The 25,266-nt window shown below is 53.7% G+C and overlaps 5 protein-coding genes across 5 annotated transcripts; 2 read left to right on the forward strand and 3 right to left on the reverse strand.

The window, feature by feature from the left end:
- Positions 1–2,413: 2,413 nt before the first annotated feature.
- MIND_00657200 (Carboxylic ester hydrolase) lies at positions 2,414–3,355 on the forward strand (the record flags this gene model as incomplete). The annotated part of the gene is made up of 4 exons (XM_037363299.1): positions 2,414–2,481; positions 2,536–2,748; positions 2,798–3,091; positions 3,142–3,355. The coding sequence occupies 4 exons, from the start codon at positions 2,414–2,416 to the stop codon at positions 3,353–3,355; spliced, it is 789 nt and encodes a 262-aa protein (XP_037218943.1).
- Positions 3,356–5,447: 2,092 nt separating this feature from the next.
- Positions 5,448–7,045, reverse strand: MIND_00657300 (uncharacterized protein; the record flags this gene model as incomplete). The annotated part of the gene is made up of 6 exons (XM_037363300.1): positions 5,448–5,880; positions 6,201–6,259; positions 6,306–6,498; positions 6,558–6,610; positions 6,663–6,979; positions 7,027–7,045. Coding segments are annotated over 6 exons (642 nt in total). The 3' UTR covers positions 5,448–5,879.
- Positions 7,046–9,459: 2,414 nt separating this feature from the next.
- On the reverse strand, positions 9,460–10,319 carry MIND_00657400 (uncharacterized protein; the record flags this gene model as incomplete). Its single annotated transcript, XM_037363301.1, has 6 exons — positions 9,460–9,492; positions 9,542–9,599; positions 9,647–9,677; positions 9,865–10,178; positions 10,228–10,261; positions 10,313–10,319. The coding sequence occupies 6 exons, from the start codon at positions 10,317–10,319 to the stop codon at positions 9,460–9,462; spliced, it is 477 nt and encodes a 158-aa protein (XP_037218945.1).
- Positions 10,320–11,544: 1,225 nt separating this feature from the next.
- On the forward strand, positions 11,545–12,630 carry MIND_00657500 (Carboxylic ester hydrolase; the record flags this gene model as incomplete). The annotated part of the gene is made up of 5 exons (XM_037363302.1): positions 11,545–11,612; positions 11,667–11,879; positions 11,931–12,224; positions 12,275–12,449; positions 12,502–12,630. 5 exons carry the CDS (start codon positions 11,545–11,547, stop codon positions 12,628–12,630), a joined length of 879 nt encoding a protein of 292 aa, XP_037218946.1.
- Positions 12,631–14,433: 1,803 nt separating this feature from the next.
- MIND_00657600 (AB hydrolase-1 domain-containing protein) lies at positions 14,434–15,787 on the reverse strand (the record flags this gene model as incomplete). Its single annotated transcript, XM_037363303.1, has 4 exons — positions 14,434–14,631; positions 14,679–15,184; positions 15,238–15,588; positions 15,652–15,787. The coding sequence occupies 4 exons, from the start codon at positions 15,785–15,787 to the stop codon at positions 14,434–14,436; spliced, it is 1,191 nt and encodes a 396-aa protein (XP_037218947.1).
- Between the last annotated feature and the right edge of the window lie 9,479 nt (positions 15,788–25,266).

A 25,266-nucleotide genomic window follows, 5' to 3' on the forward strand; every position in this document is an offset into this window, starting at 1 on the left:
CTGTTGTTGACTAGTTTTGGGGCGATTCGCGGTCGAGTGTGGTGTTAAGTAATCTTGCGCGAGAGGTTTGTGCCGGTCGGCTCTGGTGTTAAGGATGCTAACTAAACTGCAGAGTCAGTGTCGGACTCGGCACCAAAGTCGACCTACTTGATGGAGGGCCTTCGGTGCGGGGGGAGACGGTGCTGTTGCCGCAAACAGCCCGGGCAGCAAGGTATGTTTCCCGTTGTCTTGCCATCTTTGACAACACTAAATCCTTGGTCAGTCTTACCGCTTGCAACGGGATTTGGGTTGGTCTTACGCTTCTCCTCGCCTCGCGTTCTCTGCCGCTAACTCCCATTCCAGCTCACGACAAGCATGCCCTGTAATCATGTGAGTATCTTTCTTTACTTCCCAATCCTCCTCACTGACCTTTGCTAGCTTCACGACTTCCTCCGAGTCCACATCCCGCTTCCCCGCCGTGACCTCTCTGAATTTGGTCAGTCCGTTGTCCCGGCTGCGTACGCTCGCGCTTACCTCTTGCTAGAATGACCACGCCCGGCGCAATCTGACATCACTTCGGTTGGCGCTGGCGCTATTGTTGCCCAGTTCGTCCTTGCTGACGCGTTTTAGGGCGATTGGCGGTCGAGTGTGGTGTTAGCACTTGCGCGAGCGGGCTGTCGCAGCAGACATTCGTGTCGGTGTGTATTCGTGTCGTCTTGCCGTGTTTGACACCAAATTCATGTCAGTCGCACCTTCCCGCGCGCGTTCGGCGGCTGTTGCAGAAGGCGGGAGCGGGAGCGGGAAACGTGGTTCGAGCAGCGCTGGCGGGAGTAGTCGGCATTGCAGCACCCTTTTTAGATAGACTGAGCTCGGCGCTGACAAGCTGGTGATTTGTAGGGTTGTTTGGCGGCAGGCAAAGGCGGCACGAGCGGGGGGAGGCGGCTTGGGGGTAGTTGTAGACAGCACCGGCTTGGTCTTGAGGAAGGACATGGTGGGCGAGCGGGAGAGGGTGAAGCGGGAGAATGACACGTGCCGTCGGGTCACGGACCCGACCGGCCGGGAGACCTCTGCGGTCATCGTAAGCTTCACATCCTTGCTGCTATGTCGAATGCTCACCGTGTTATAGTGCCGTTGTTGTTGTTCAACCGTTCTGGAGGAGAAGGTAAGTCCAATCTGTTCATTCAATGACACGCCTGCTTACTTGGCATAGCCCGTCTTTTCCACGCTTAAAATCGATGTCGCTCACAAACTTTCAAGGTAAGTCCTGACTCGTGCTTGTCCTTTGACGTGCATTGACTTGCCGACAGAGCTCCTTCCCAGCGGACTTGAATCCTCGTCTATGCCCTCTCCTGCAGGCTTCAATGTCGACCAAACGGAAACAGCGCTACTAACCTCGAAGATTGGTGTGTTCGGGTTTGGTCTTGCGGAGCTCGCGCTGGCGAATCCAGAAGTAGTTGTTGCAGTCTTGCGCAAGGTTCGTGGCGATTCGTGTCTGGTATTGGGGATACTAACCAGACAACAGAGTTAGCAGTGTCGATACCGCGGAACGACGACTTACTCGATCTTGTTGTCGTCACAAAGGTGTGTATTTGCGTTGTCTTGCCGCGCTTGACCCTGAATCCATGTCAGTCGCCGGCGGACACTCCCGCGCTCGTTCGACGACCCACCTCTCCCCTTCCCTCCACATTCGCCTAGCCCTGTGTCCCGTTACCGCTAGCGAGTGCGTGCTGCTCGTTCTTGAGATCAGCGCTGACAAACTTGCTGTTTGTAGTGTCCTTTTGGCACGAGTTGAAGGCGGCGGGGGTGGTTTGAGCAGCGTTGGCGGCCACTAGTGCGTGTTTTGCTCGTTCTCGAGATCGGCGCTGACAGCTTCGTTCTGTCTAGCTGCGATTTTGGCGGTCTTTGAAGGCGGAGGGGCCAGGAAACGAGGCTCGGGAGGTGTCGGAGCGGGCCAGCAAGCGGTTGGAGTCTGGGGCGGGGGTTGTTAGCGCCGTAAACAGGCGCGGGAGGTGTTGGAGCTGGTCGGCAAGCGGCTGGAATCTGGCGGGGGTAGTTAGCGCTGTAGACAGATTTGGGGCTTGCCGTTAGGTTGGTAGGCCCAACACCGTTCGCGGCGTCTTGAGGCGAGATGCGATCATGTGTCCCAGGGCAGCGAGCGAGCGGGTTGCCCGGTTAGTGAAGTGGGGCGGGAGTGAGCTGGTAAGCAACACGTGCCGTCGGGGAACGGACCCGAGAGGCCGGTCGTCGACCAGAGTCGTTGCCCGTTGTGTCATCGACGAGGAGGTCGCGCGGGCTAGGGTTAGGGTTGGCCTTTTGCTGTTGGCTATGTTGCTCATTGCGAAGTCAGTTCAGGCGTCGTTTCCAACGCAGGCGCGTGTCGTTACCGTCTCGTTCCAAGGGACTTTTTCGTCAAGCTATTGCCGACAGCCCACCGATGCTGTCGCTCTTCCGCTATAATGATCCGCACATCGAGAACCTTTTTATGCAATATGCGGGCTTTGCGTAAGTCTCAAAAAACTGCTGTTGCTTGTCTTTGGCTCAATACATACTACTCAGAGGCTGTTCGGGGAGCGGTAACGGACCAGCCATCATGGCCTGTCTTCGTGCAGCATCGACAAAAACGATCGCGACTGCGGGAAGCAAACTTTTGGCCAACTTGACGTCGGCTTTATTTCCCATCGGCCCAATCTTCGACGGTTCTTTCCTGCGCGAACGACCTGTCGAAGCATTTCAAAACGGCCACTTCGTCCGCGTCCCCGGAATCTTTGGGTGCGGGGTTGGCAAGCCCTTGTAAATACGACTCTGACTGTCTTCTTAGCTCCAACACCAACGAGGGTGATCATTGGTCCGCCGAACTGGACAATCCCCTCGCAAACACTTCGATGCCCAATGCGACACAAACGACGGTCTACAACTTCCTTGCCGGGCAATACCTCGACTTGTCCCGCTCGTCTTTTGACACAGCGGTCGCACAATTCTATCCCTTGACCGACTACAATGGCTCGTTCAGCCTCCAAGGACAGCAGATGTATGGCGAGATGCGCTACATATGCAGTGCCCTCTCTGTTGGCGGGGCCTTGAACGTGTCTGGTGTGCCCTCCTGGCAGTTCCAGTCAGCGACAGAGCCTGCTTCTATCGCTAATGACTGACATGCGTGCGTAGCTGGGACAACCCCACCCTCGGCTCTTCCCACGGCGACGAGCTCAACGCCTTCTTCGAAGACGACGCGGGCAACGATAACGCCAACGAAGCGGTAGTCGTCGCGATGCGCGAGTTCTGGAACTCGTTCGCCGTGTCAGGCTCCCCGCTTTCGCCGTCTGCCTCTGTTTTGTGGACGGCAAGTAATTCGTGGGACAGTTGCTGCAATGTCGGCTGAAGGCTACCCACAGGAAAACGGTGTCGATGGAGGCCCGCGAATACTGTTCCATCCCTCGCAGGTCGCTATGGAGCCGGTCGACCCAAAGTTGGCTGCGCGCTGTGCGTTTTGGCACTCGCTGAGCACAGAACTTGCAATCTGAATCACTCAATTTACGTCTTAAAGACTTGTATGTAACAAAGCGCAATGCGCGCAGATTGATTGATTAAATCTGCTTATATAACATGTTACCCCTCCCCGCACGGCTCGCTCCAACGCCAAGTCGCGCTCGCTCGCCAAGTCGCGCGAGCGAGAGCGTACTCTAATATACCTTTTTTTTCAGCGCACGGACCTCTAGAAAGTCATGTGCTTAAGGATTGCGGGGAGAAAAAATGGATTCTGAGGGCTATTTGGACGTGTCTAACGGCGGTCTCGGGCATGGTTTGGGCAGACAAGGCAGTGGGTCACTCTCGGGCTTTCCGGGCAGGGTTTGGTAGTGCAAAAACAATGGAATTCTATTTTAAGAGGTACATCCAGGCGCGCTACTTAAGACGCGTCGCGACGCGTTCGATGCCATCAAAACCAGCCCAAGTCCATCTCCGCATCCACATTGTGTAGACAACACACAGTCGCAAACTGTGCAAGTCCAGCGTTCGTTGGCTCGGACCTAGAAAAAAATGAGCTTGTTAAACCGCATAAGGGAAGCAAATACACACCCGCGATGTGAAGCGGCAGCGCGCTCCCAACGCAACTTTCAAGTCCACCCGTTCATTGGCCTCCGGCGGCCCGGACCTTCGAAAAAATAAGCCTTGTAGACCGAAAAATGGGGTCAAAAATGCACCATGAAATCGCGCGATGGCAACGGCAAGTCGGCGCAAAGAAGGAGGACGCGGGGGAGGCGCCGCCCGAGAAGAAGTCGGCGGGAGGGAAGCTGGACCGGCAGCGCTTCCGGAGCGCAAAGGGCAAGGGATGCGGGGAAGGCACCGCCCGGGAGAAGGAGGAAAGCCGGTCACAAGGCTTCCGAGGCAAAGTCAGTGATGATTGCGCAGGGATTGACAGAGAGTACTCACAAGCATGTCACAGGGGAGGCACCGCATGACCACAAGTCGGTCCGGCCCGGGGCAGGGACTGTGGCCGGTGACTCGGAGCAGGGATGGGAGAAAGACGATAACGCGGGGAAGGTGCCGCCCGAGAAGAAGTCGGTGACCAAGGACAAGGAGGAAAGAAAACCGGAACAACCGCACGTCCCGAGCGCAACTCAAGGCCTACATGACAAAGTCAGCTGCGATTCCATGAGTATTGGCTTCAAAACTTACCGACAACGGCAACCAAAGGCTGAGATGATATGACCAAGACTTGAAGGCCGAGTCGGCGGCCAAACTCGGACCCTCGATACCCGAATAGGACAGAACTGTGATATCCAGGGCGCGATGCAGGCCTCCGGCGGCCCAGACCTGCGAAAAAATGAGCTTTGAATCGTGTAAAAACAGAATGCTCACCAAAATACCTTCAAAATAGAAGTAAGAGGACGCGGGGGAAGCGCCGCCCGAACCCCGAGCACAAACATCAAGGGCGAGCAGGAAGACGAGGGGAAGGCGCCGCCTGATAAGAAGTCGGCCCCATGTACCCGTTGACCCGCAGGAAAATGGCAGCGCATTCCCTATATAACAAAGTCAGCTATGACTAGATGAGGATTGGCTTCAAAACTGACCCTAATGATAAGATGATATGAAGACAAGCCCATCGAGCCGATGGGCCATACAGCGTTGCTAGGCCACCCGTTACTCACGCCTCCGGCGGCCCGGACCTGTGAAAAAATGAGCTTTGAATCACGCAAAAGCAGCGCCAGAATGCTCACCAAAATACCATCAAAATGTGATGATGGCATCAGATGGCCGTATGCCGGTGGCGGCGCCGCGTCCGGCCGGCTGATGATGGATGATCCTGAGGCCGGCCAGGCCACAGTGGCAGGGCACTGTGGCAGACGAGTGCGGTTGAGAGTCCGGGCAGCTATTTTGTGCCTCCGGCGGCAAAAATCTGGGGAAAAATGAGCTTTTTTGCGTCAAAATGTCGGCCAAAATCGGCTTACGTAATCATCGTTTGCATGTCGAAATCAGCCAAGTATCGCCTCGAAATCCCGCGCTGAGGCAGCGAAATGGAGCCTTGGGATATAAGATCAATAACATGTGCCGCAGCAAAGCAAAATGAGAACATACCAGCATAGGTTCCCCCGCACCGGCAAAGGTTGCCCCTGCAGGCAAGCATCACAGGCAACAACAAATCTAAGCTTGGCGTCAGCACAATAGAATAGACAAGGAGAAGCAATGACTTACAAGCGCGAGCAGAGGTTCCCCCTCCGTGCAGTGTCACGCTCGACAACAGCTAAGCCAAACTTCAGTACTGCATCACATTCCGACGACAGAAACAACTTACAACAAGAAAAGCGGCGTGGATCAGTCCCGAGTTGTGAATAGTGGCAGAGCACTATGCCGGACGAAAGTGGTTGACAGTCCTGGCGGCTGTCTTGGCCTCCGGCCGCAAACGATCTGAAAAACATAAGCATTTTGTGCCTCAGAATGTCCGCCAAATCTGCTTACGTAAGCGTCGCTGACACATCAAAATCAATCGGTCGTGCGCGCGAGCAGAGGTTCCCCCTCCGTGCAGAATTGTCCGCGCACCATCACGCTCGACAACAGCTAAGCCAAACATCAGTACTGCATCACATCACAATGGCACAAAGAACTTACCAGAAAAATCCCGGTCCGAGCAGAGGTTCACCCTCTTATCAGGGTTCCGAGGTCAGAAGACAACAACAGCTGAAGGAGTAGGTTAATACTTTGTCGCATGCCATTGAGGGACGACATACCAGTAGTGCGCGAGCAGAGGTTCACCCTCTGACTTGCGAGAATGGAAGCGGCAACGAATCTAAATCCGTCATCAGCATCGACCATGAAGAAAGGTGACGACTCACTACTGCCCGCGCCGGGACAATGAAGATACCAAGGCTGAGCCGGACAGGACCTCCGAGCAGAGGTACACCCTCTGGGAAGAGTTCGCAAGCCGGCGTTGTTGTTGGTGGGGCTCGTCCACGAGCAAGGACAGTGACACACAAGGAGAGGTTGCTCCAATGTGCAAGGTTACGGTCCACAAAGAGAGCAGCGAAGCTATGTATGCGGTTAGCATCGTATCATATACCAACGAACAAAAATGACTTACAAGTAACAATGCCGCGTCCGAGCAGAGGTTCCCCCTCTCAGTCCGATGAAATCCACGAATCTGAGTTTGAAAATCAATGCGCTGTCAGATATGACCAAAAGAAACGGCATACCAGCAGTGGTTCCGCGTCGGGGCACAGGTTTGGCCGCTCTTGCAACATCAGGATGGGAGGAGACGGCGGGGGGGTGAACACAAGAAGTTTGGTGGCCAAACGGATAACAACAGCGTTGCCGCCAAGCCAATGGCTGGCGAGAGCATGTCGCCACACGGAAGGGAGTAGAAAGTTGATGGCGCGGGAAGTCGGGGGCCACCGTTGGGAAACTAAAGAAAGGGTAAGCGCAAGTCCAAGGCAACACAACAGCAGAAGCTTGCCTTCGACTAATGCAGTCGCGTTGAGGAGGGGCAGACCAAAAGCCGCGCGTTCAAAGTCTAAGCCAGAGTCAACGCAATGAGCTGCGCAACATGACAGTACACACCGGAGAGGAGAGGCTTCATTGTCGACAGCCCCAAATGACGTCCAATTTGAAGTCAGCATCGAGTGGTTTGGAAGGGGGGAAAGACTGAGGAGAGGAGTGAGTAAAAGGAGCAGGCATATGCAGAGCAACATACCGAGATAGACGACGGACGCGACGAGGGATGGTGGAGGAGTGAAGACAAGAAGGAAGGTGCGTGACCTTGTTGATGATTTGATGTTTTCACGGCAGTCAGTCGCGTGCATCACGTCAAGCCGGGGCCGATTGTCGGGGGCGGCGAACCGCCTTAGGTGATGATGGCCTGAGAATTTCTCAGGATGCCATAATGCCCGCCGACCATGATGGCGGGGAGCGCGTCAGTGGGCGCCGCATGCGACGCGTTGGGAATGTCGATAGCGCTGAAGGGCGCAAATACAAGCGGAGAATAGTAGTACTAGTTTAGTATAATGAGAATACTTACCGGGGGCCGCGGCCTAGACCGCGCGGCATCTCGCCTATGAGCGTCGGGGAAGGAAATGGAAGCGCGGGCAGTGTGCTCAGGGTCCAATGTCGTGAGCATCAGGGATGCCGGTATTATTACAGAAGCAGCCGACATTAGCCGAGGCCGCCCGAGGCCGACCTGATGTAACCCTGCCTGGGTCTCTCCTCTGTAGTCTCTTGCTCAGGTTGGCTTTGCTGCTGGCGCTTTTGGTCCTTTATTGGTTCCAAGGCTTTTATTTTCCTCCCTACTTGACACTGCCCTTTTTTTTCAGAACTCAACCATAAATACACGCGAAATCACGCGTTTCTCGCGTGCTAAACCCGCGATTTTTCTCGCCTTGAGTTGTCGCTGCGCGCTCGACTTTTTGGAGCCATCACCACTCACGCTGGAATCCAAATCCGGCAATTGTACCGGTCCGTCTCGGACTCGCGCCCATCCACACCTGCGCATCAACTTAATTGGAAGAAGTTTTAGGCCGGAGCCTACCGCATCTTCCGAGGAGCCCCCGAGGTCTATCGCGGTACGCGATGCTCTGGAATTCCAGGAAAAACAGAAAGCCCCATTTCGTGCAGTAAGTGGGTGGGAAATGGCCACGAGGCCAGATTAATTTGATAGAATGATACGAATAGATGCCCTTACCCTAACTCCGTTGCCCGAGACGCCCAGCATGGTCAGAATGGTACAATCTTTGCAGATCAATTCTGGTGCCCACACTGATTTCCGTTTAATGCAACCGCTGTTGCGCTGTAACCCTCCGCGGCATTACCACTTGACAGATGGGGCCTGTCGCTTAGTCTGGGCGCGGTTAGTTCCGTCTCATGGAGTTCAACTTGGGCAATTTTCGATGCACTTCATCCTCTTGGAATTTCATGGTTCAACCTATACACACAATGCATTAGGGCCAAAGTTGCCCTCAGATGTACTCGCACACACTCGCCGTCGCTTAAAATGGCTCGCTTATGCCATAGAAACTGACATCTCTCCATTCCAGAGAATGTCAGTCAGCATTTCGCAGCCGCGATAACAACGCGGGCGGTGTTCGCTAAGCGAGCTCCACGGCCCGGTTGCGAGTATATAAGGCCACGGTCTTCCCATCATCGCGCACGTCTCTCTTCCTTTCCCCCCATCCTCTCCCTTTACCACTTCCCGATTGGGTTGAAAGTCAACCTCACGTGCATCTTGCGTCTGCGGGCCAATGTGGGTGGCTAGAGTTGAATGGTATGGTTCGCTGCCTCTCTTCTTCTTCTCCCTTAGTACGTTGTTGGCTTCATTCTGATCACTGTCGCTGTTTACTTCATCTTTCATCCCCTCGCTCTTCACATACCCATCGTATATCATTACTTGGAGGTTGTTATACACGTAGATATAACAGTTCTCGCACTTACGCTTCTCCTCGCCTCGTGTTCTCTGCTGCTAACTCCCATTCCAGCTCATGACAAGCACGACCTGTAATCATGTGAGTACATCTTTGCTCCCCAGTCCTCCTCACTGACATTTCTTAGTTCACGACTTCCTCCGCGTCCGGCGTCTCCGCAGGTCGCTCGCGCTTACCATTCGCTAGAATGACTGGGCCCAACGGTTGCGACAAGTTGAAACAGAGCTGACCTTGCATCGGTTGGCGTTCTCGCTGTTGTTGACTAGTTTTGGGGCGATTCGCGGTCGAGTGTGGTGTTAAGTAATCTTGCGCGAGAGGTTTGTGCCGGTCGGCTCTGGTGTTAAGGATGCTAACTAAACTGCAGAGTCAGTGTCGGACTCGGCACCAAAGTCGACCTACTTGATGGAGGGCCTTCGGTGCGAGCGGGGAGACGGTGCTGTTGCCGCAAACAGCCCGGGCAGCAAGGTATGTTTCCCGTTGTCTTGCCATCTTTGACAACACTAAATCCTTGGTCAGTCTTACCGCTTGCAACGGGATTTGGGTTGGTCTTACGCTTCTCCTCGCCTCGCGTTCTCTGCCGCTAACTCCCATTCCAGCTCACGACAAGCATGCCCTGTAATCATGTGAGTATCTTTCTTTACTTCCCAATCCTCCTCACTGACCTTTGCTAGCTTCACGACTTCCTCCGAGTCCACATCCCGCTTCCCCGCCGTGACCTCTCTGAATTTGGTCAGTCCGTTGTCCCGGCTGCGTACGCTCGCGCTTACCTCTTGCTAGAATGACCACGCCCGGCGCAATCTGACATCACTTCGGTTGGCGCTGGCGCTATTGTTGCCCAGTTCGTCCTTGCTGACGCGTTTTAGGGCGATTGGCGGTCGAGTGTGGTGTTAGCACTTGCGCGAGCGGGCTGTCGCAGCAGACATTCGTGTCGGTGTGTATTCGTGTCGTCTTGCCGTGTTTGACACCAAATTCATGTCAGTCGCACCTTCCCGCGCGCGTTCGGCGGCTGTTGCAGAAGGCGGGAGCGGGAGCGGGAAACGTGGTTCGAGCAGCGCTGGCGGGAGTAGTCGGCATTGCAGCACCCTTTTTAGATAGACTGAGCTCGGCGCTGACAAGCTGGTGATTTGTAGGGTTGTTTGGCGGCAGGCAAAGGCGGCACGAGCGGGGGAGGCGGCTTGGGGGTAGTTGTAGACAGCACCGGCTTGGTCTTGAGGAAGGACATGGTGGGCGAGCGGGAGAGGGTGAAGCGGGAGAATGACACGTGCCGTCGGGTCACGGACCCGACCGGCCGGGAGACCTCTGCGGTCATCGTAAGCTTCACATCCTTGCTGCTATGTCGAATGCTCACCGTGTTATAGTGCCGTTGTTGTTGTTCAACCGTTCTGGAGGAGAAGGTAAGTCCAATCTGTTCATTCAATGACACGCCTGCTTACTTGGCATAGCCCATCTTTTCCACGCTTAAAATCGATGTCGCTCACAAACTTTCAAGGTAAGTCCTGACTCGTGCTTGTCCTTTGACGTGCATTGACTTGCCGACAGAGCTCCTTCCCAGCGGACTTGAATCCTCGTCTATGCCCTCTCCTGCAGGCTTCAATGTCGACCAAACGGAAACAGCGCTACTAACCTCGAAGATTGGTGTGTTCGGGTTTGGTCTTGCGGAGCTCGCGCTGGCGAATCCAGAAGTAGTTGTTGCAGTCTTGCGCAAGGTTCGTGGCGATTCGTGTCTGGTATTGGGGATACTAACCAGACAACAGAGTTAGCAGTGTCGATACCGCGGAACGACGACTTACTCGATCTTGTTGTCGTCACAAAGGTGTGTATTTGCGTTGTCTTGCCGCGCTTGACCCTGAATCCATGTCAGTCGCCGGCGGACACTCCCGCGCTCGTTCGACGACCCACCTCTCCCCTTCCCTCCACATTCGCCTAGCCCTGTGTCCCGTTACCGCTAGCGAGTGCGTGCTGCTCGTTCTTGAGATCAGCGCTGACAAACTTGCTGTTTGTAGTGTCCTTTTGGCACGAGTTGAAGGCGGCGGGGGTGGTTTGAGCAGCGTTGGCGGCCACTAGTGCGTGTTTTGCTCGTTCTCGAGATCGGCGCTGACAGCTTCGTTCTGTCTAGCTGCGATTTTGGCGGTCTTTGAAGGCGGAGGGGCCAGGAAACGAGGCTCGGGAGGTGTCGGAGCGGGCCAGCAAGCGGTTGGAGTCTGGGGCGGGGTTGTTAGCGCCGTAAACAGGCGCGGGAGGTGTTGGAGCTGGTCGGCAAGCGGCTGGAATCTGGCGGGGGTAGTTAGCGCTGTAGACAGATTTGGGGCTTGCCGTTAGGTTGGTAGGCCCAACACCGTTCGCGGCGTCTTGAGGCGAGATGCGATCATGTGTCCCAGGGCAGCGAGCGAGCGGGTTGCCCGGTTAGTGAAGTGGGGCGGGAGTGAGCTGGTAAGCAACACGTGCCGTCGGGGAACGGACCCGAGAGGCCGGTCGTCGACCAGAGTCGTTGCCCGTTGTGTCATCGACGAGGAGGTCGCGCGGGCTAGGGTTAGGGTTGGCCTTTTGCTGTTGGCTATGTTGCTCATTGCGAAGTCAGTTCAGGCGTCGTTTCCAACGCAGGCGCGTGTCGTTACCGTCTCGTTCCAAGGGACTTTTTCGTCAAGCTATTGCCGACAGCCCACCGATGCTGTCGCTCTTCCGCTATAATGATCCGCACATCGAGAACCTTTTTATGCAATATGCGGGCTTTGCGTAAGTCTCAAAAAACTGCTGTTGCTTGTCTTTGGCTCAATACATACTACTCAGAGGCTGTTCGGGGAGCGGTAACGGACCAGCCATCATGGCCTGTCTTCGTGCAGCATCGACAAAAACGATCGCGACTGCGGGAAGCAAACTTTTGGCCAACTTGACGTCGGCTTTATTTCCCATCGGCCCAATCTTCGACGGTTCTTTCCTGCGCGAAAGACCTGTCGAAGCATTTCAAAACGGCCACTTCGTCCGCGTCCCCGGAATCTTTGGGTGCGGGGTTGGCAAGCCCTTGCAAACTCGCCTCTGACTATGTATCTCTAGCTCCAACACTAACGAGGGTGATCATTGGTCCGCTGAACTGGACAATCCCCTCGCAAACACTTCGATGCCCAATGCGACACAAACGACGGTCTACAACTTCCTTGCCGGGCAATACCTCGACTTGTCCCGCTCGTCTTTTGACACAGCGGTCGCACAATTCTATCCCTTGACCGACTACAATGGCTCGTTCAGCCTCCAAGGACAGCAGATGTATGGCGAGATGCGCTACATATGCAGTGCCCTCTCTGTCGGCGGGGCCTTGAACGTGTCTGGTGTGCCCTCCTGGCAGTTCCAGTAAGCGACAGAACCTGCTTCTATCGCTAATGACTGACATGCGTGCGTAGCTGGGACAACCCCACCCTCGGCTCTTCCCACGGCGACGAGCTCAACGCCTTCTTCGAAGACGACGCGGGCAACGATAACGCCAACGAAGCGGTAGTCGTAGCGATACGCGAGTTCTGGAACTCGTTTGCCGTGTCAGGCTCCCCGCTTTCGCCGTCTGCCTCTGTTTTGTGGACGGCAAGTAATTCGCGGGACAGTTGCTGCAATGTCGGCTGAAGGCTATCCACAGGAAAACGGTCTCGAGGGAGGCCCGCGAATACTGTTCCATCCCTCGCAGGTCGCTATGGAGCCGGTCGACCCAAAGTTGGGTGCGCGATGTGCGTTTTGGCACTCGCTGAGCACAGAACTTGCAATCTGAACCATAAGGAGGAACTGAATTTACGTCTTAAAGACTTGTATGTAACAACTGTTTTGCTGCGATTTTAACAAGTCAGTGATTCAAGACCAATTCATGCGGCAGAGATAAATCGCCGCCCAGTGGTTGGGCGGCAGTGGGGCGGCGGTCTGGCGGCATACCAGGTCTGACCGCCGCGCTTGCTACGAGTTATATTGTGGTTATCTTGTTAAAACCAACATATCTGGGAAGGAGTCATACCCAAGTGAAATCCCCCACCCAGTGTACCGCGTACCAAGTCTCGTGTATTGTTGTCAGTAGATCAGCAAACGGACTAAAATTGATGGGCGGCATCTGGGCGTCACGCGGGCGGCAGCTGAGGCTCGAAAAATTTGGCTGGAACATACCTGTTGGTCTCTTGAAACTTTGGGGCGGCAGAGTGGTGGCGTCACAAAACTTGGGCGGCAGTCACACACTGTGGGCGGCACTGGGGGTGGCAATCCCAAACTTCTGGGCGGCACCTGCCCAATGCCAGCGGTCAAGTAGGTCGTCGTGGACAACTTCAAGTCCTGAATCATGTCTGCATCGTGAGGTGAGAGACACACAGCACTGAGGCAGTCATGACTTGGAGCACAATATGAGCAGCGGGTGACAATGAGCTCAAGGTGGTGTGGGAGCAGGCCGCCACACTTTAGTAGTTGGCGGTAGTGAGGCGGTAGTCGGCGGCAGTGGGGCGGTAGTCAGGCGGTAGTCAGGCGGTAGTCGGCGGCGGCAGGGCGGTAGTCGGCGGGCGGCAGTGGGCGGCGGGCGGCAGTATGAGTAAGCATCAGCTCTGAGACATGTCAACGACGATCCAAGTGACGCTCAACGTCGCTCTCATTATTGTGCTTCTCTGGACACAGCGTGCTTGGATGACAACACAACTGACTTTCTTCTGGTACTCCTGGCTGGTCGACAACAAACTGAATACTGTCTATGGGCTTATTCTGCGTACACACTTCGTGGGTCCCAACGGATATCAGCCAAGGATCTACACCCGTCGACTTCGATCCGATAGCTATCCTGCTCCTCCAATCCCACTAACCGTCAATATCACCCGCGAAGTTCCTGCTTCCGCCGAGCAAAACATCGAGCAGAGCCCTGAAGTTGCCGCCGAGCGACCAGACTCAGAGTTGCATGCAAGCAGCTTGAAGCGTGTTCGCACCCCATCGCCCGTGTCAGAGGACCTTGAAGCACCAGAGGAATTGGTGAGGAGGGTGTTGAAGCAACGCAAAGTCAAGGGGAAGCGTCATCGTGGGCAAAACTCAAGTCGAAAAAGTAGTCAATAAAGCTGTTACCTTAAGTAGTATGGATGGGCGGCGTACCTTGCTTTGGGCGGCAGTGTGGTGGAGCACTCAATACCTGAGGCGGCAGTCGATGAAATACTTGAGGCGGCAGTCGACGACACGCGGGCGGCAGCCTGTCACGCTTGGGCGGCTGTACCTGAGGGGCGGCGGCACTGGGGCGGCAGCCAGGCGGCGTGGGCGGCGATTTATCCCATACCCAATTCATGACTGTCCATGATGAGCTGATTCTTTCTGCGAATCGAAGCTGTCGCACTCATGTCGCACCAAATACAGCAACTTCATCGACTAACCTTCAATCCATCCGAACGAAAGCTCGGACTTATCAGTCACGGACTCATGGTACCTACTCCGAAAGAAAGCTATGGACTAAAGCGGTTGTACTCAGGGTCAGAGCATCCAGGAATGATGTGAAAGCAACGTGAACCAGGAAACTGACTGCATGGATTACTCTGTTCTACGAGATATTAGTTGCTGTCCTACACTATGCGCTCCGCAAAACAAATTTTCGGGCCGCAGCCCACATCTGTTGGATTCCCGAATACATCGGGGCACAGAATGCCCACAATCGGTCCGAGCGAGCGCTGCCGCTGCCGCTGACGCTCGGGGCAGACGAGTCGGGTGTGGTCTCGATGCACTTCTTGAAAACATCCAGCGCATGCTGGGGGTCTTCCCAGACCAACTAAGCGAGAGTTCAGAATCGAGACCATGGTCTATGGAGCGACTCACGAAGTGGTTGACGCCTGGGAGAAGCTCAAAGTTCAGTGCGAGGTCGGGGTGTTTGCTCGATTCTTCTTCCAACAGCCACGGTGCCTGGACGACATTCCAGGGCTCTGCCGTCCCGCTGATGACCCACAGTCCCCGCTTCTCGTACATCCTTTCCCATGCCTCTCGCACCGTAGTGCTCCATAAAGCCCGTTGTGTTTGATTGTGAAGGAGCTGACGGTACTGCGGTGCGCCAAAGATATCGTCGTAGCGTTTTCCGGGTGCGAAGTCGACCATGGTCATGAGCTCTCCTGGCTGGATGCGCGCCAAGGTCGGGGTCTTCTTGGGGTTGGCGGGTGCAGGGTAGACAAGTTCAGAGATGGCGCGCTTCGAAAGGTCGCCATGCTCGAAAAACGCGCTGACCCAGTTGGCGAATGCGGCGGCCTTGTCGGCCACAGCAATGGCTGGATCGGTGTGGGGCATTAAGAGGCCATCCGGAATCGGCATTCCTAAGGAGAGAGTAGGAGCTTCTGTACCAGCGCAGTCAGGATTGAGGAAGAAAGGGAGGAGGAAAACAACACACGAAAGATGATGGCGGTATGGACCCATTCGGAAAGCCTCTCCCTTGTCGGCTCGGGAAGAGCGTCGATACTCGCCAGCAAGCTGCAGAGAAATGATACTCCTAGTGACCAGCCACAAAGCGCAACCCCGCCCGCCTTGGGAAGGGAAAGAGTCTGGACGATGCCGTCGACACACAAAGCCAAGTCTCGGCCTTGTGCAGCAACAAGTTCGACCCTCTCTTGCTCACTGCCGGTCGTGAACACCGCAAGCTCGTCTTCACGATAGAGGCTGGACCCCCCGTACTCGCGTCGGTTGATACAAACAACGCGAAGGCCGTTGGCAGATGCGAGTGGGTGCAATCGTTGGAAAGTCCCTGAGAACGAAAAATGAATAGAAACAATGGCAGGCGAAATTGTCGCCGCGATAAGAGACTGACCGGCGTGGAAGGTATGCCCATGGATGATAACCAGAGTGGGGTAGTCGTCGCCATTGGTGACGGGCCCGCTGTCGGTGTAGGTGAAGGTGACGCCATTCTCGAGAGTGAAAGAAAGCATTGGGAGTTCTGGAATCATGTTGCGTGTAGATGGTGGTTTAAGAGAGAGTTTGAAGCGTTACGAGAGCGAGGCGCCCACAGCCCTGAGCCCACAGGCATCTCGCGCTTGCGCGAGAAGAGAATAGACAGGGCCGGAACGGCGGAATCAATCAGTGGAAACTGCACCTGATAGCCACGGTAGCAAAAAAAGCCGCCTTCTTTCGACATATATGGCAAGCTTACGAAAGGAACGCACGGACTTTCCCGCCAGTCATCGTATTGTCCGTGGACAGGCGGCAATTGGGTGGTCAGAAATAACACCCGTTCCCAGTGTCGGACGATTACTAGCGTAATGAGTTCATCGGCGCCGTAAGTGGAGGAGCCGTTGTTGAGAATCTTCTCGATAACTTCGTTTGAAACATCAGCGAACCTTCAGGGTTGTGCAACGGAAAGAGTAAGCAAAATGTCACTTTAGCTATGACGTGTTGCCCGACGGTACCGAATGGATCTGCGCGCGTGTGGCCCTGAAATCCCGTGATGGATGAGCCCGAGCTCTTTACGAGTACGGAATGGAGGCAGTCTTGCTTTGCAATTGGTTGCACAGACTGAGAAAGGTTGCAGAAAAGTGAGAGTTGTCGTGACTCGTCATCACAAATCGTGATGCAGCATCAGCAGCCAGCTGACACAGCCTCGAGTAGCATGGTCAGATATAATACTTATTATAAGAAGCTGGTTACAAAGCCCGGTGCAACTAAATAATAAAGTTGACACAGGTATCTCCAGAACGTGAGGTACTAGTATGATAAGAGTTAAGGAATATAGTAGTATGAGAGATCAGTTTGCAACAGGGAAGAGGAGCAGTAGCTTTGAGGGTCTTATCCTTTGAGTTTGCCTCCAGCTCAGTCATCTTGATCACATACTGATATGTAGCACCTTGCTGCAAAGAGCTTGAAACCCTACTTAGTATGGAGGCTTGCTTTTGAAGTAACATTAAGCTGATTCTAATGGATGAATTTTCTGTCAGCCAATTCTATTATATATCAAGATTTAAGTATATTATAGATAGATTACTATACTATTTTATTCAGTTTTTCACCCCAAGGTGCATGACATACACAATAAACCTAATCTTTTCTTTCCCATGAGGGAATTTCATGCCACAAATCACAAAAAATCCTTTTTGGACAGATTTCAGGCCCAAATTTTGGTGGGACAGTATGACTGACAAAAGATTTTTGTCAGGCCAAGGCCAGTATGACACATAACCGATGGACTGAATAAAATGATATAGTTAGTCTCGATTCCAGATGTTCATGAGCAGCGGGCGAGCGAAGCTTGCCGGAACAGACACTTGACGTTGCCAGGGTAGTTTTTGATGGGAGGATAGGATAGGATAGGATAGAATTACCGCAGTGGTCCCAAATCGGAAAGCGTAGCGGGGTCCGTCTACATACTTACAGGCGTCTTGTAGTATGCTACGTATGTAAATAATCTCCACTGTTGTGATCAGTTGACACTTATCTGTTTCTCCCTCTGGTCGTGATGTATTGGGTACCTCCCACGACGGGATGAGCAACGCCAACCTCAATGTAACGCAGTGAGGAGTCGGAAGATGGTTCTCCATTTTCCCACATAAATCGTTGACATCCAAAGGATCCACCGATAAGAGCAGACTGTCTCGCAGCTTCAATTTAGATACATGAATGCAACCGGGTTTTTAGATATTAGCCTCTCTCATGTCTGTATGTTTCTTACTACCATTTAATAGAGCAGTAGAAAGTACAGCAATGCTCCTCTACAATGCTTTTATTTGAACTACTATGAAGTTCATGATAAGATTGCATGTGTAGGAAGCATGAGAGTCTAATAATGTGTCGGTCCAACATGGTGCAATTTGTGTACAGGTCATTGTTTCAGTCTTCAAAGAATTCAGACATAGGTAAGACCATTTACTCCTCATGTTGAACTACCCACCCAGCTGTGATTTAAGGGCCTGCGGACAATACACACATAGGGACTAACAGGCGAGAATTATGTTGACAGAAGTTACAATCTCGCATCACATAATATCAACGGTTGAAAGTGTTGTGGTGACTGCAACAACTCTCTGCCGTTGAAGTATTGAGATAGTAGGCCCAAGGTGATGTCGTTGCAAGGAATTATGATGCCAAGGAATATAGCATAAGCAATGAGGTCATCACACTCATCGCGGAGATAGACTGAGACAAACAAGGGCATGCATACTGGTACTCTACTCGCGTTGGTGAGATGGTCATAGAGGGACACCGAGTATTACACTTCAGTTCCTTAGACTAAATTTGACAGCAACAGTTCATAACAGCAGTGAGAGCATCTGGTTTGTTGACTTGCAATCTACTACTTAAAAAGTGCCTCGCTGACCCAACATTTTGCTGAGTAGCAGTAGTCGAACCCTTTGCATGTGGCAGAGGACATGCACAGGAAGGGGACAGGGCATTGGTGTGTGCACCAACCACAACACAAGGTCCACTGTAACCACATCTTCGAATAGTGTGCACAACACATGTCTAATGATGACGCAATATATGCCAGGACCAGTCTTTCACATCACAACCACAGACTATAGTCTGTATATATCATCCCCGAGCTTTGCCGGGCACCTCATCTGCTACATTTGAGCTGGATGCAAGGAGATCATTGTGATGATGATGGTAGGAGGGAGACAGATGAGGGGTGATGGAAAAGGTTGCTCACAAACATCTGGTGCAAATTGATCAGAGATGTTGCGTGTGCTGATATCTGATGATGTACATTTACTAGTAGCCACCTTGGAATAGCTCAGTAGTGGCCCATAAGCCTCAGGGTGCCAATAATTTATAGTGTATACTCAAGGCAAGGGTCCTTCAAGCAGCCCTGCAAATTTTTAGCAGCCAATTCATATGTCATGAACCTTACATGGGCTAATGATGTCAAATAACATAGTTATGAAAAATCAGTCAAAGATGTTAAAGATACCATTTTTTCTTGGGGAAATAGGTGTAAGTATAGGTTGACTAAGTAAATCTGCCCTTAATGGGGTCAGTAAAGCCCCAACAGCAAGAAAACAAGGAATTTTGGTCAGTTTGATAAGCAACTGGTAAGCATGTGCAACCCACCTGGCTAAATTGCACCAGATCTTCAAGGGCTGATTTCTCTGGTATGATGGGTGATGGCACATCCCCGCATCATATCCGGCATGTCCCCACCGAGAACAATCTGGGACCGAGATTATAATATAGTATGTGATTGTAGTTGTCCCAAAATGGTAAGTTTTTGTGATGGAGGCAAGAAAACAGTTTATTCACTTTTGAGGTTTATGTCACAGATAAAACCCGGCCTGTTTGCTCCGCTACTGTGGGCCTGCAACATGCAGCACGTAATGACAGGGAATAGGCGCCTCAGTAGGAGGAACACATACGTGGGAAGCACGTGACCAAGAATGATGTGTCAAGCCATTGCCGAGCCCAACTCAACACTAGAGGACTGGGGAGGAGTACTAGGAGGTTAGGAGTAGCACCTGGCCCACAAGGGATGTACGATCGTCCCCTCTGCAGCCAGGAATGGGAGTGAGGGGGAGCAGGAGAGGCCAAGGGTGTCTGATCACCCTCAGTGGGCCCACATATATAAGGCCCAACAGTGTACACTGTACTTTATTGCTTAGATCGTCTATTGTACCACTTCTCTCTGTGCAAGGAGGTACTGCCAACTCATCGGGCCCGAAACAACCCAATTCGACCCCGACCCTGACTTCAATAAGGGACCGTGTTAACAGGCCCTTTTGGTTCGATTCTACTCAGCTCGCTTCACCTGTAGGCCCGATGATCCGTCTGTTCGGTTCCAGGCATGCAATCTTAGGAGAAGTCTTGCATGGCCTGACCCAAAGCTTGACAGTTTATTATAGCCCCAATGGGGATTTTAGTCTGATGGAACTACTGACATCTTGGCAAAGGGTTTATTCTGTCAGGGGAACCTCCCTTTCGGCCCGGATACGCACCCGATTCCGGTCCGATTCCGGTTCCGACTCCGGTCCGGCCCTCCATCTCGCCCGCACAATCACCGATCTGTCAATGCCCTCCCGACGGTCGCCCTGGGACCTCGCCTGCGACGCCGCCCAAGCCTTCTGTGCCCGACAGCGGCAGCTACGGACAAGGAGTATATAGTCAGCTACCTAGCAGGTGGACCCTCAGAGTTTCTTCTCTTTGGATCCTCCCCTGCTAGGTCAGCTTCATTTGTATTCGCTTACCAATGTTCACGCTTTGGATCCTCCCCTGCTAGGACCTTGATCTCAGGCCTCCGGGGTTGCCCTTACAGCAGAAGAAACTCTCTACGGGATCAACCGGACAAGATTGCCAGGTTCGGCGCTGACTCAGGCTCGGAGTACGAGTCCGTTCCGCCCTCGTCACCGCCCCTGCCACTTGTCCCCTCCTCCTCTACTCCTGTGGTCCCCGCACCCGTCATGCCGTCCGGAGTCACTCCTACCGCAGACGCCCGGCTGGACTCACTCGAGGCGAAAATTGATAGCCTAACTGAGGCCCTTGCTTTACTCACCAACCAGGCTTCCGCTGCCGCTGCCGCCGCTAATAATGCTGGCGGACCCCAAACACCTTCGCCGGAGACGTCGATTCCGACTCCGACTCCGGTCCAGGGCGACTCGAAGCCCTTTTTGGCGACATCAACCTCGCCTCAAAATTGGTCTTGCGACCAAACCCCCCGTTCACCTTCAACGGCGACCGGAAACGCGGCCGCCGTTCCTCACGCGGTCCGCACCTACGCCCGCCTTGCCCCTGAGGCCCTCGTGGTCAACGGAGAGGCGAGCGAGGAAAAGGCCCTCCGCTATGCCATGTCGTTCATGGCAGAAGGACCCGCTCAGCAATGGGCGGAGCGCCACGGAAGCAAAGCCCCGTTTCCGTTTCCGTCCTGGGGGCTCGTTCGTTCCGAGTTTCGACTCCGGTTCGTCGAGGAGAACAAGCAAGATCACGCTCTCTCCAAGCTGGAGACTTCCGCCTATCACATGGGCACAAAGGATGTCTACCAGTACACTGACGACTTCGAGGACCTGATGGACCTCGCCAGATTCGAAGACGCGTTGATAAGCCGCAGTCTGGGACAGACCAGGAAACGACTATTTTTGTCGATTTTGTTGCTCAGCGCACGTCTCAGAGTTGACATGAGTCCCGAATGGTCAACTAGGGAATTACCTGCACAAGAACCAGTCAAACTCCAGTCAAAATCTATCAAATCACTCTCAGTGATTCCAAAATCTTGACTAGGAAAAGTTCGCAGAGCCCGTTCCTCGCTAGAATCTATCCAATTCTATGCAAAATACCCAAAGGGAGTGTATTCTAAAAGGCATATTCGGTTTGGCGCTCAGTGGAGACTCGAGATCGACTTCTCCTAGATAAGGGACACCCCTATCTCTGTTGGTATCAACGACTGACATTATTGGAACGTGGTTTCGGATCATGCTGGAGGATCGAGAGTGCCAAGGGACGGTTAAACGGCGAAAACCTACTCAATTGATTGGGGCCTGGACCTGTGATCAACGGCGACTCTAAAACACTGTCGAGGAACTGATCGTCTGAACATTGGAAATGCGCCAGGAGAGTTGGGACAACCACCGCTGAGGCCATATGCACAAGATACGAGTTATGGGTATCAATCGAAAGCTGGGAAGCAGAGCTATCCACTTATCCTACTCAAGATCGAGGGATTCTTCACAAGACAAACTAGATGGTCGCGAACACGGAAGATTTACACAGGTCATTGACTCCAATACACGCGATACCAGTCATCTGGACCTGGATTTTCGACTCTGGGCCGTATGGCGAAACAATACCTATACAATTATGCACATGGACTACTTTTCTTACTCGAGATTTTCCCTGATTCTATCAATTTCTGTTTAGTATTTATATCTCTGTTTTGTATTTGGCAGGTCCACGGATTGCCCCGCTCTACTAGGTGCATCTGGGGATCTAGCTCGTCAATCTACTGTAGTATTTTACTCATTTCGAATGTCACGCGTCACACTGCCGCTATTATACGAATTTTTTTCGCATGTCACACGAATTTCAGCAAAATCACGTCCTAAAATGGTAATTATTGACATTTCCGGGCGCCTCCGGCGCCAAGAGTTGCCTAATTAGGCAGTTATACGAATTTAAATTTTCGTATGCGATGTCACACGTAAAATGTCATTCGAATCGAGTAAAATACTACAGTATCTTGCTAGCTCTTTCGAAATAGTATCATCGCGTCGGAAGGATTATTGGTTGAGGGTTTCGGTTGCTGAATACAAGAGTTCCGGTTGCTGTTTATTGGGTTTCGGTTGCTGGTCGAGAGTTTAAGGCAGTTAGTTCCTGACTCGAGACAACTCAGAGGGTTTAAGGCAGTTAGTCCTGATCCAACGAGTATAAACTCTCCGGGCATCGTATTGGCGCTTCTCTATTGCTGAGTTTCGTCAATAGTACGCTTTGGGGCACGACAAATCAACGTTTTTCGCAAGAAACTCGTATCTACCCTACAACCTTACACATCTGTGCCAAGGCTCTGTTCACAGGGGCCTGTACTCGCACAAGGAGTTGCGATTTTTTTGGGTTTTGTGACTTTTCCTACTCGACATTATACATCTTTCTCTCTACGAAAAGTGGAGTTTTGGTTGTTTTTGTTGGTTTGGTTAGTTAGAGAGCTCATTTGCTGTCCCCACTCCGCACTCATCAGCGTTGGTCAAGGTGACCAAGTTCCGCCATGGACTTGATCCCTTGATCATCAACAACGGAATCACGTCCTCGAACGACCTCCCGGACCTCCGGGACTACCTTAGCTGGCGTACCCGGTGGAAACCTGGTGGCCCAACCAGGAAACACTGAAGCAAACCAGACAATACAACAGAACCTTGCTGTATTTGAGGACTATGACAGGGTACAGAGGTGAGTGACTAAAGAACATGTGATCTACAGATGAGTATGTAAGCCAGGCTTACACCCTCCCCCAATTTAAAACACCAGACCATGCAGTAAAAAAAGGATGAAGTACCATAAAGTGCAACGAACGGCGGACACAACCAAGACAGCAAACAGGACACCAGGCCAGCCAGGCACAGAGCCCACGAGGACCAGATGCCAGGGAGCTTATCCCAATCGACGGGCGGAAGCGAAGCTGAACCCCTAACCCGGGAAGAGCCAGGCCGTGACCCAGGGCGGCGCGCAGCCGACGCGACCGGTCCTCGTCGCTCGCGGGACGTGGTTGACAGTGGGGGCGTGTGTGGCGAGGCCGATGGGGACGCTGGAGCCTCCAGCGAGAGAGTTGGCGAGTTTGGTGAGGTGGTGGGAGTGGACAAAAAAGCGTGGCGCCATGTCACTAACGGCGTTCCCACGTCGAACGGCTCGGTGGGTTCTTCGGTGATGTCGGCGACCGCGGGCTCGGCCGAGCGGACCCGTCAGCGACGCGGAGTTGGGAGCTCGGGAAGCAGCGCGCCCGGCGCTTGTGCGGCGAGTGAAGCGCGGAGTTGTGGGTGCTGATGCCATGAAGGAAGGGGGAAAAAATGAGGAATAGAGCTAGTGTGTTGTAAAAAAAGTGGAAACCTGGTGGCCCAACCAGGAAACACTGAAGCAAACCAGACAATACAACAGAACCTTGCTGTATTTGAGGACTATGACAGGGTACAGAGGTGAGTGACTAAAGAACATGTGATCTACAGATGAGTTTGTAAGCCAGGCTTACACCCGGGCCTTCCGTCAATACGAGGCCCTGGTCCGGGCCAACTGATCAAGTCAGCCGCCCCCAAGACGCCTGGCGGTTTGATTCGGACTCCGTTTCCGGTCAACCGCATCCCGGCTCCGGCCCCCTTCCGCCCGGTGGCTCCAGTCGTGCCACCCGCGGCCCACGCCCCCGCTCCGGCGCCTCCAGCTCCTGTCCCTATGGAGTTGGATCGCACCAGGGCTTGGGGTGCCCCTCGTCGCGCCTGCTTCAGGTGCGGCGACCCAAGCCATCCCGGGATTGCCCCCTCCCCGCCGATGTCCGCTCGATGGACATCCTCGATGAGGTGATCCAACAACTCAGTGACGAGATGTTAGCGGAGTTGATCGCCCGCTACACGGACACAGCTGCCCTGCCGGAAACGGCAGCGGAGTCGATGGCCGGAGAGGATTTTGTCCCCCGCGACGAGTGACTGGTGTGCCCTCGTTCGCGTCTATAAATCATTTTGCCTCTTTGTATGATGAATGCAGTTCCTTGCCCTACAATGAGCCCGAAACAAAAGACACACCCTCTCCTGCCCCCGCCTCGACTCCGTCTCCGACTCCGCCCGCGACTCCGGTCATCGTCCTTCGCTGCCTCACTGCCTGGGAAAAGAAACTGCCCAAGCAGTATACTGTTGCCGCTGCCCCTGGGGCGAACTCCCTCCACCTCCCGTTGGAGCTAGAGTCCACCACCAGCGCGCTGAAGCTCTCACTCTCTGGGCTTGTCGACTGTGGTGCCACCTCTGACTTCATTGACACGAACTATGTCGCTCGGAATGGCATTCCGGTCCGCACTCTTGATCAGCCGATTCCGGTCTTCAATGTCGACGGCACCCCTAATGACGCTGGCTCCATCAAACAGATCGCGGACTTGGTCCTGCGCTACAGAGGCCATGCCGAACGAGTCCAACTGGCCGTCACTCATCTTGGCAAGCAAGACCTCATCCTGGGGTACTCCTGGTTGCGGAAACACAACCCAGAGATCAATTGGGAAACCAAGAATGACACGGTGTCCCCGCAATTGCTCGACCTGCCGCGAGGAGGAGCGTGTCGAACGGACCGAGTTGCGGCGACTCCAGTCGCTCCAGAAACGTCTCCGCTCCGGCCCGTTCCCCTCGGTTTGCACTATGGACCTCTCCGGCCCTGAGGACGGAGACGATTCCGACTCCGGTCTCGATTCCGACCTGCCTGATCTGACACCGGACTCGGACTCGGATGACGAAGATGACCAGCTCGAAGATGGTGACCGCATCTTCTACACCTCGTTTCGTCCCTCGGAGGAGATACGCGCAGGTAGCACCGTCTCGCAGCGCCTGGCCGAAGCCTTTGCCAGGAACTCTGCCCCTCCGAGATCCCGGACTGGGCTAAGGAGTTCCAGGACGTCTTCAACAAGGAGTCCTTCGATACGCTACCGGAACGGAGAGCCTGGGACCACGCCATTGAACTTGTCCCGACGCTAAGCCCACCAACTGCAAGGTGTACCCCATCTCGCCCCTCGAGCAACGCGAGCTCGACGCGTTCATCGAGGAAGGGCTTTCGACGGGCCGGATTCGCCCCTCCAAGTCTCCGATGGCGTCTCCAGTCTTCTTCGTCAAGAAGAAGGACGGCGGACTCCGCTTCGTCCAGGACTACCGTGCTCTCAATGCGATGACTGTCAAAAACCGGTACCCCCTTCCGCTGATCAACGACCTCATCAACCGGCTCAAAGGCGCTTGTTACTTCACCAAACTCGACGTCCGTTGGGGCTTCAACAACGTCCGGA

This window comes from Mycena indigotica (genome assembly GCF_014461135.1).
Source record: "Mycena indigotica strain 171206Taipei chromosome Unknown Mind.scaff0006, whole genome shotgun sequence".
Lineage (NCBI taxonomy): Eukaryota > Fungi > Basidiomycota > Agaricomycetes > Agaricales > Mycenaceae > Mycena > Mycena indigotica.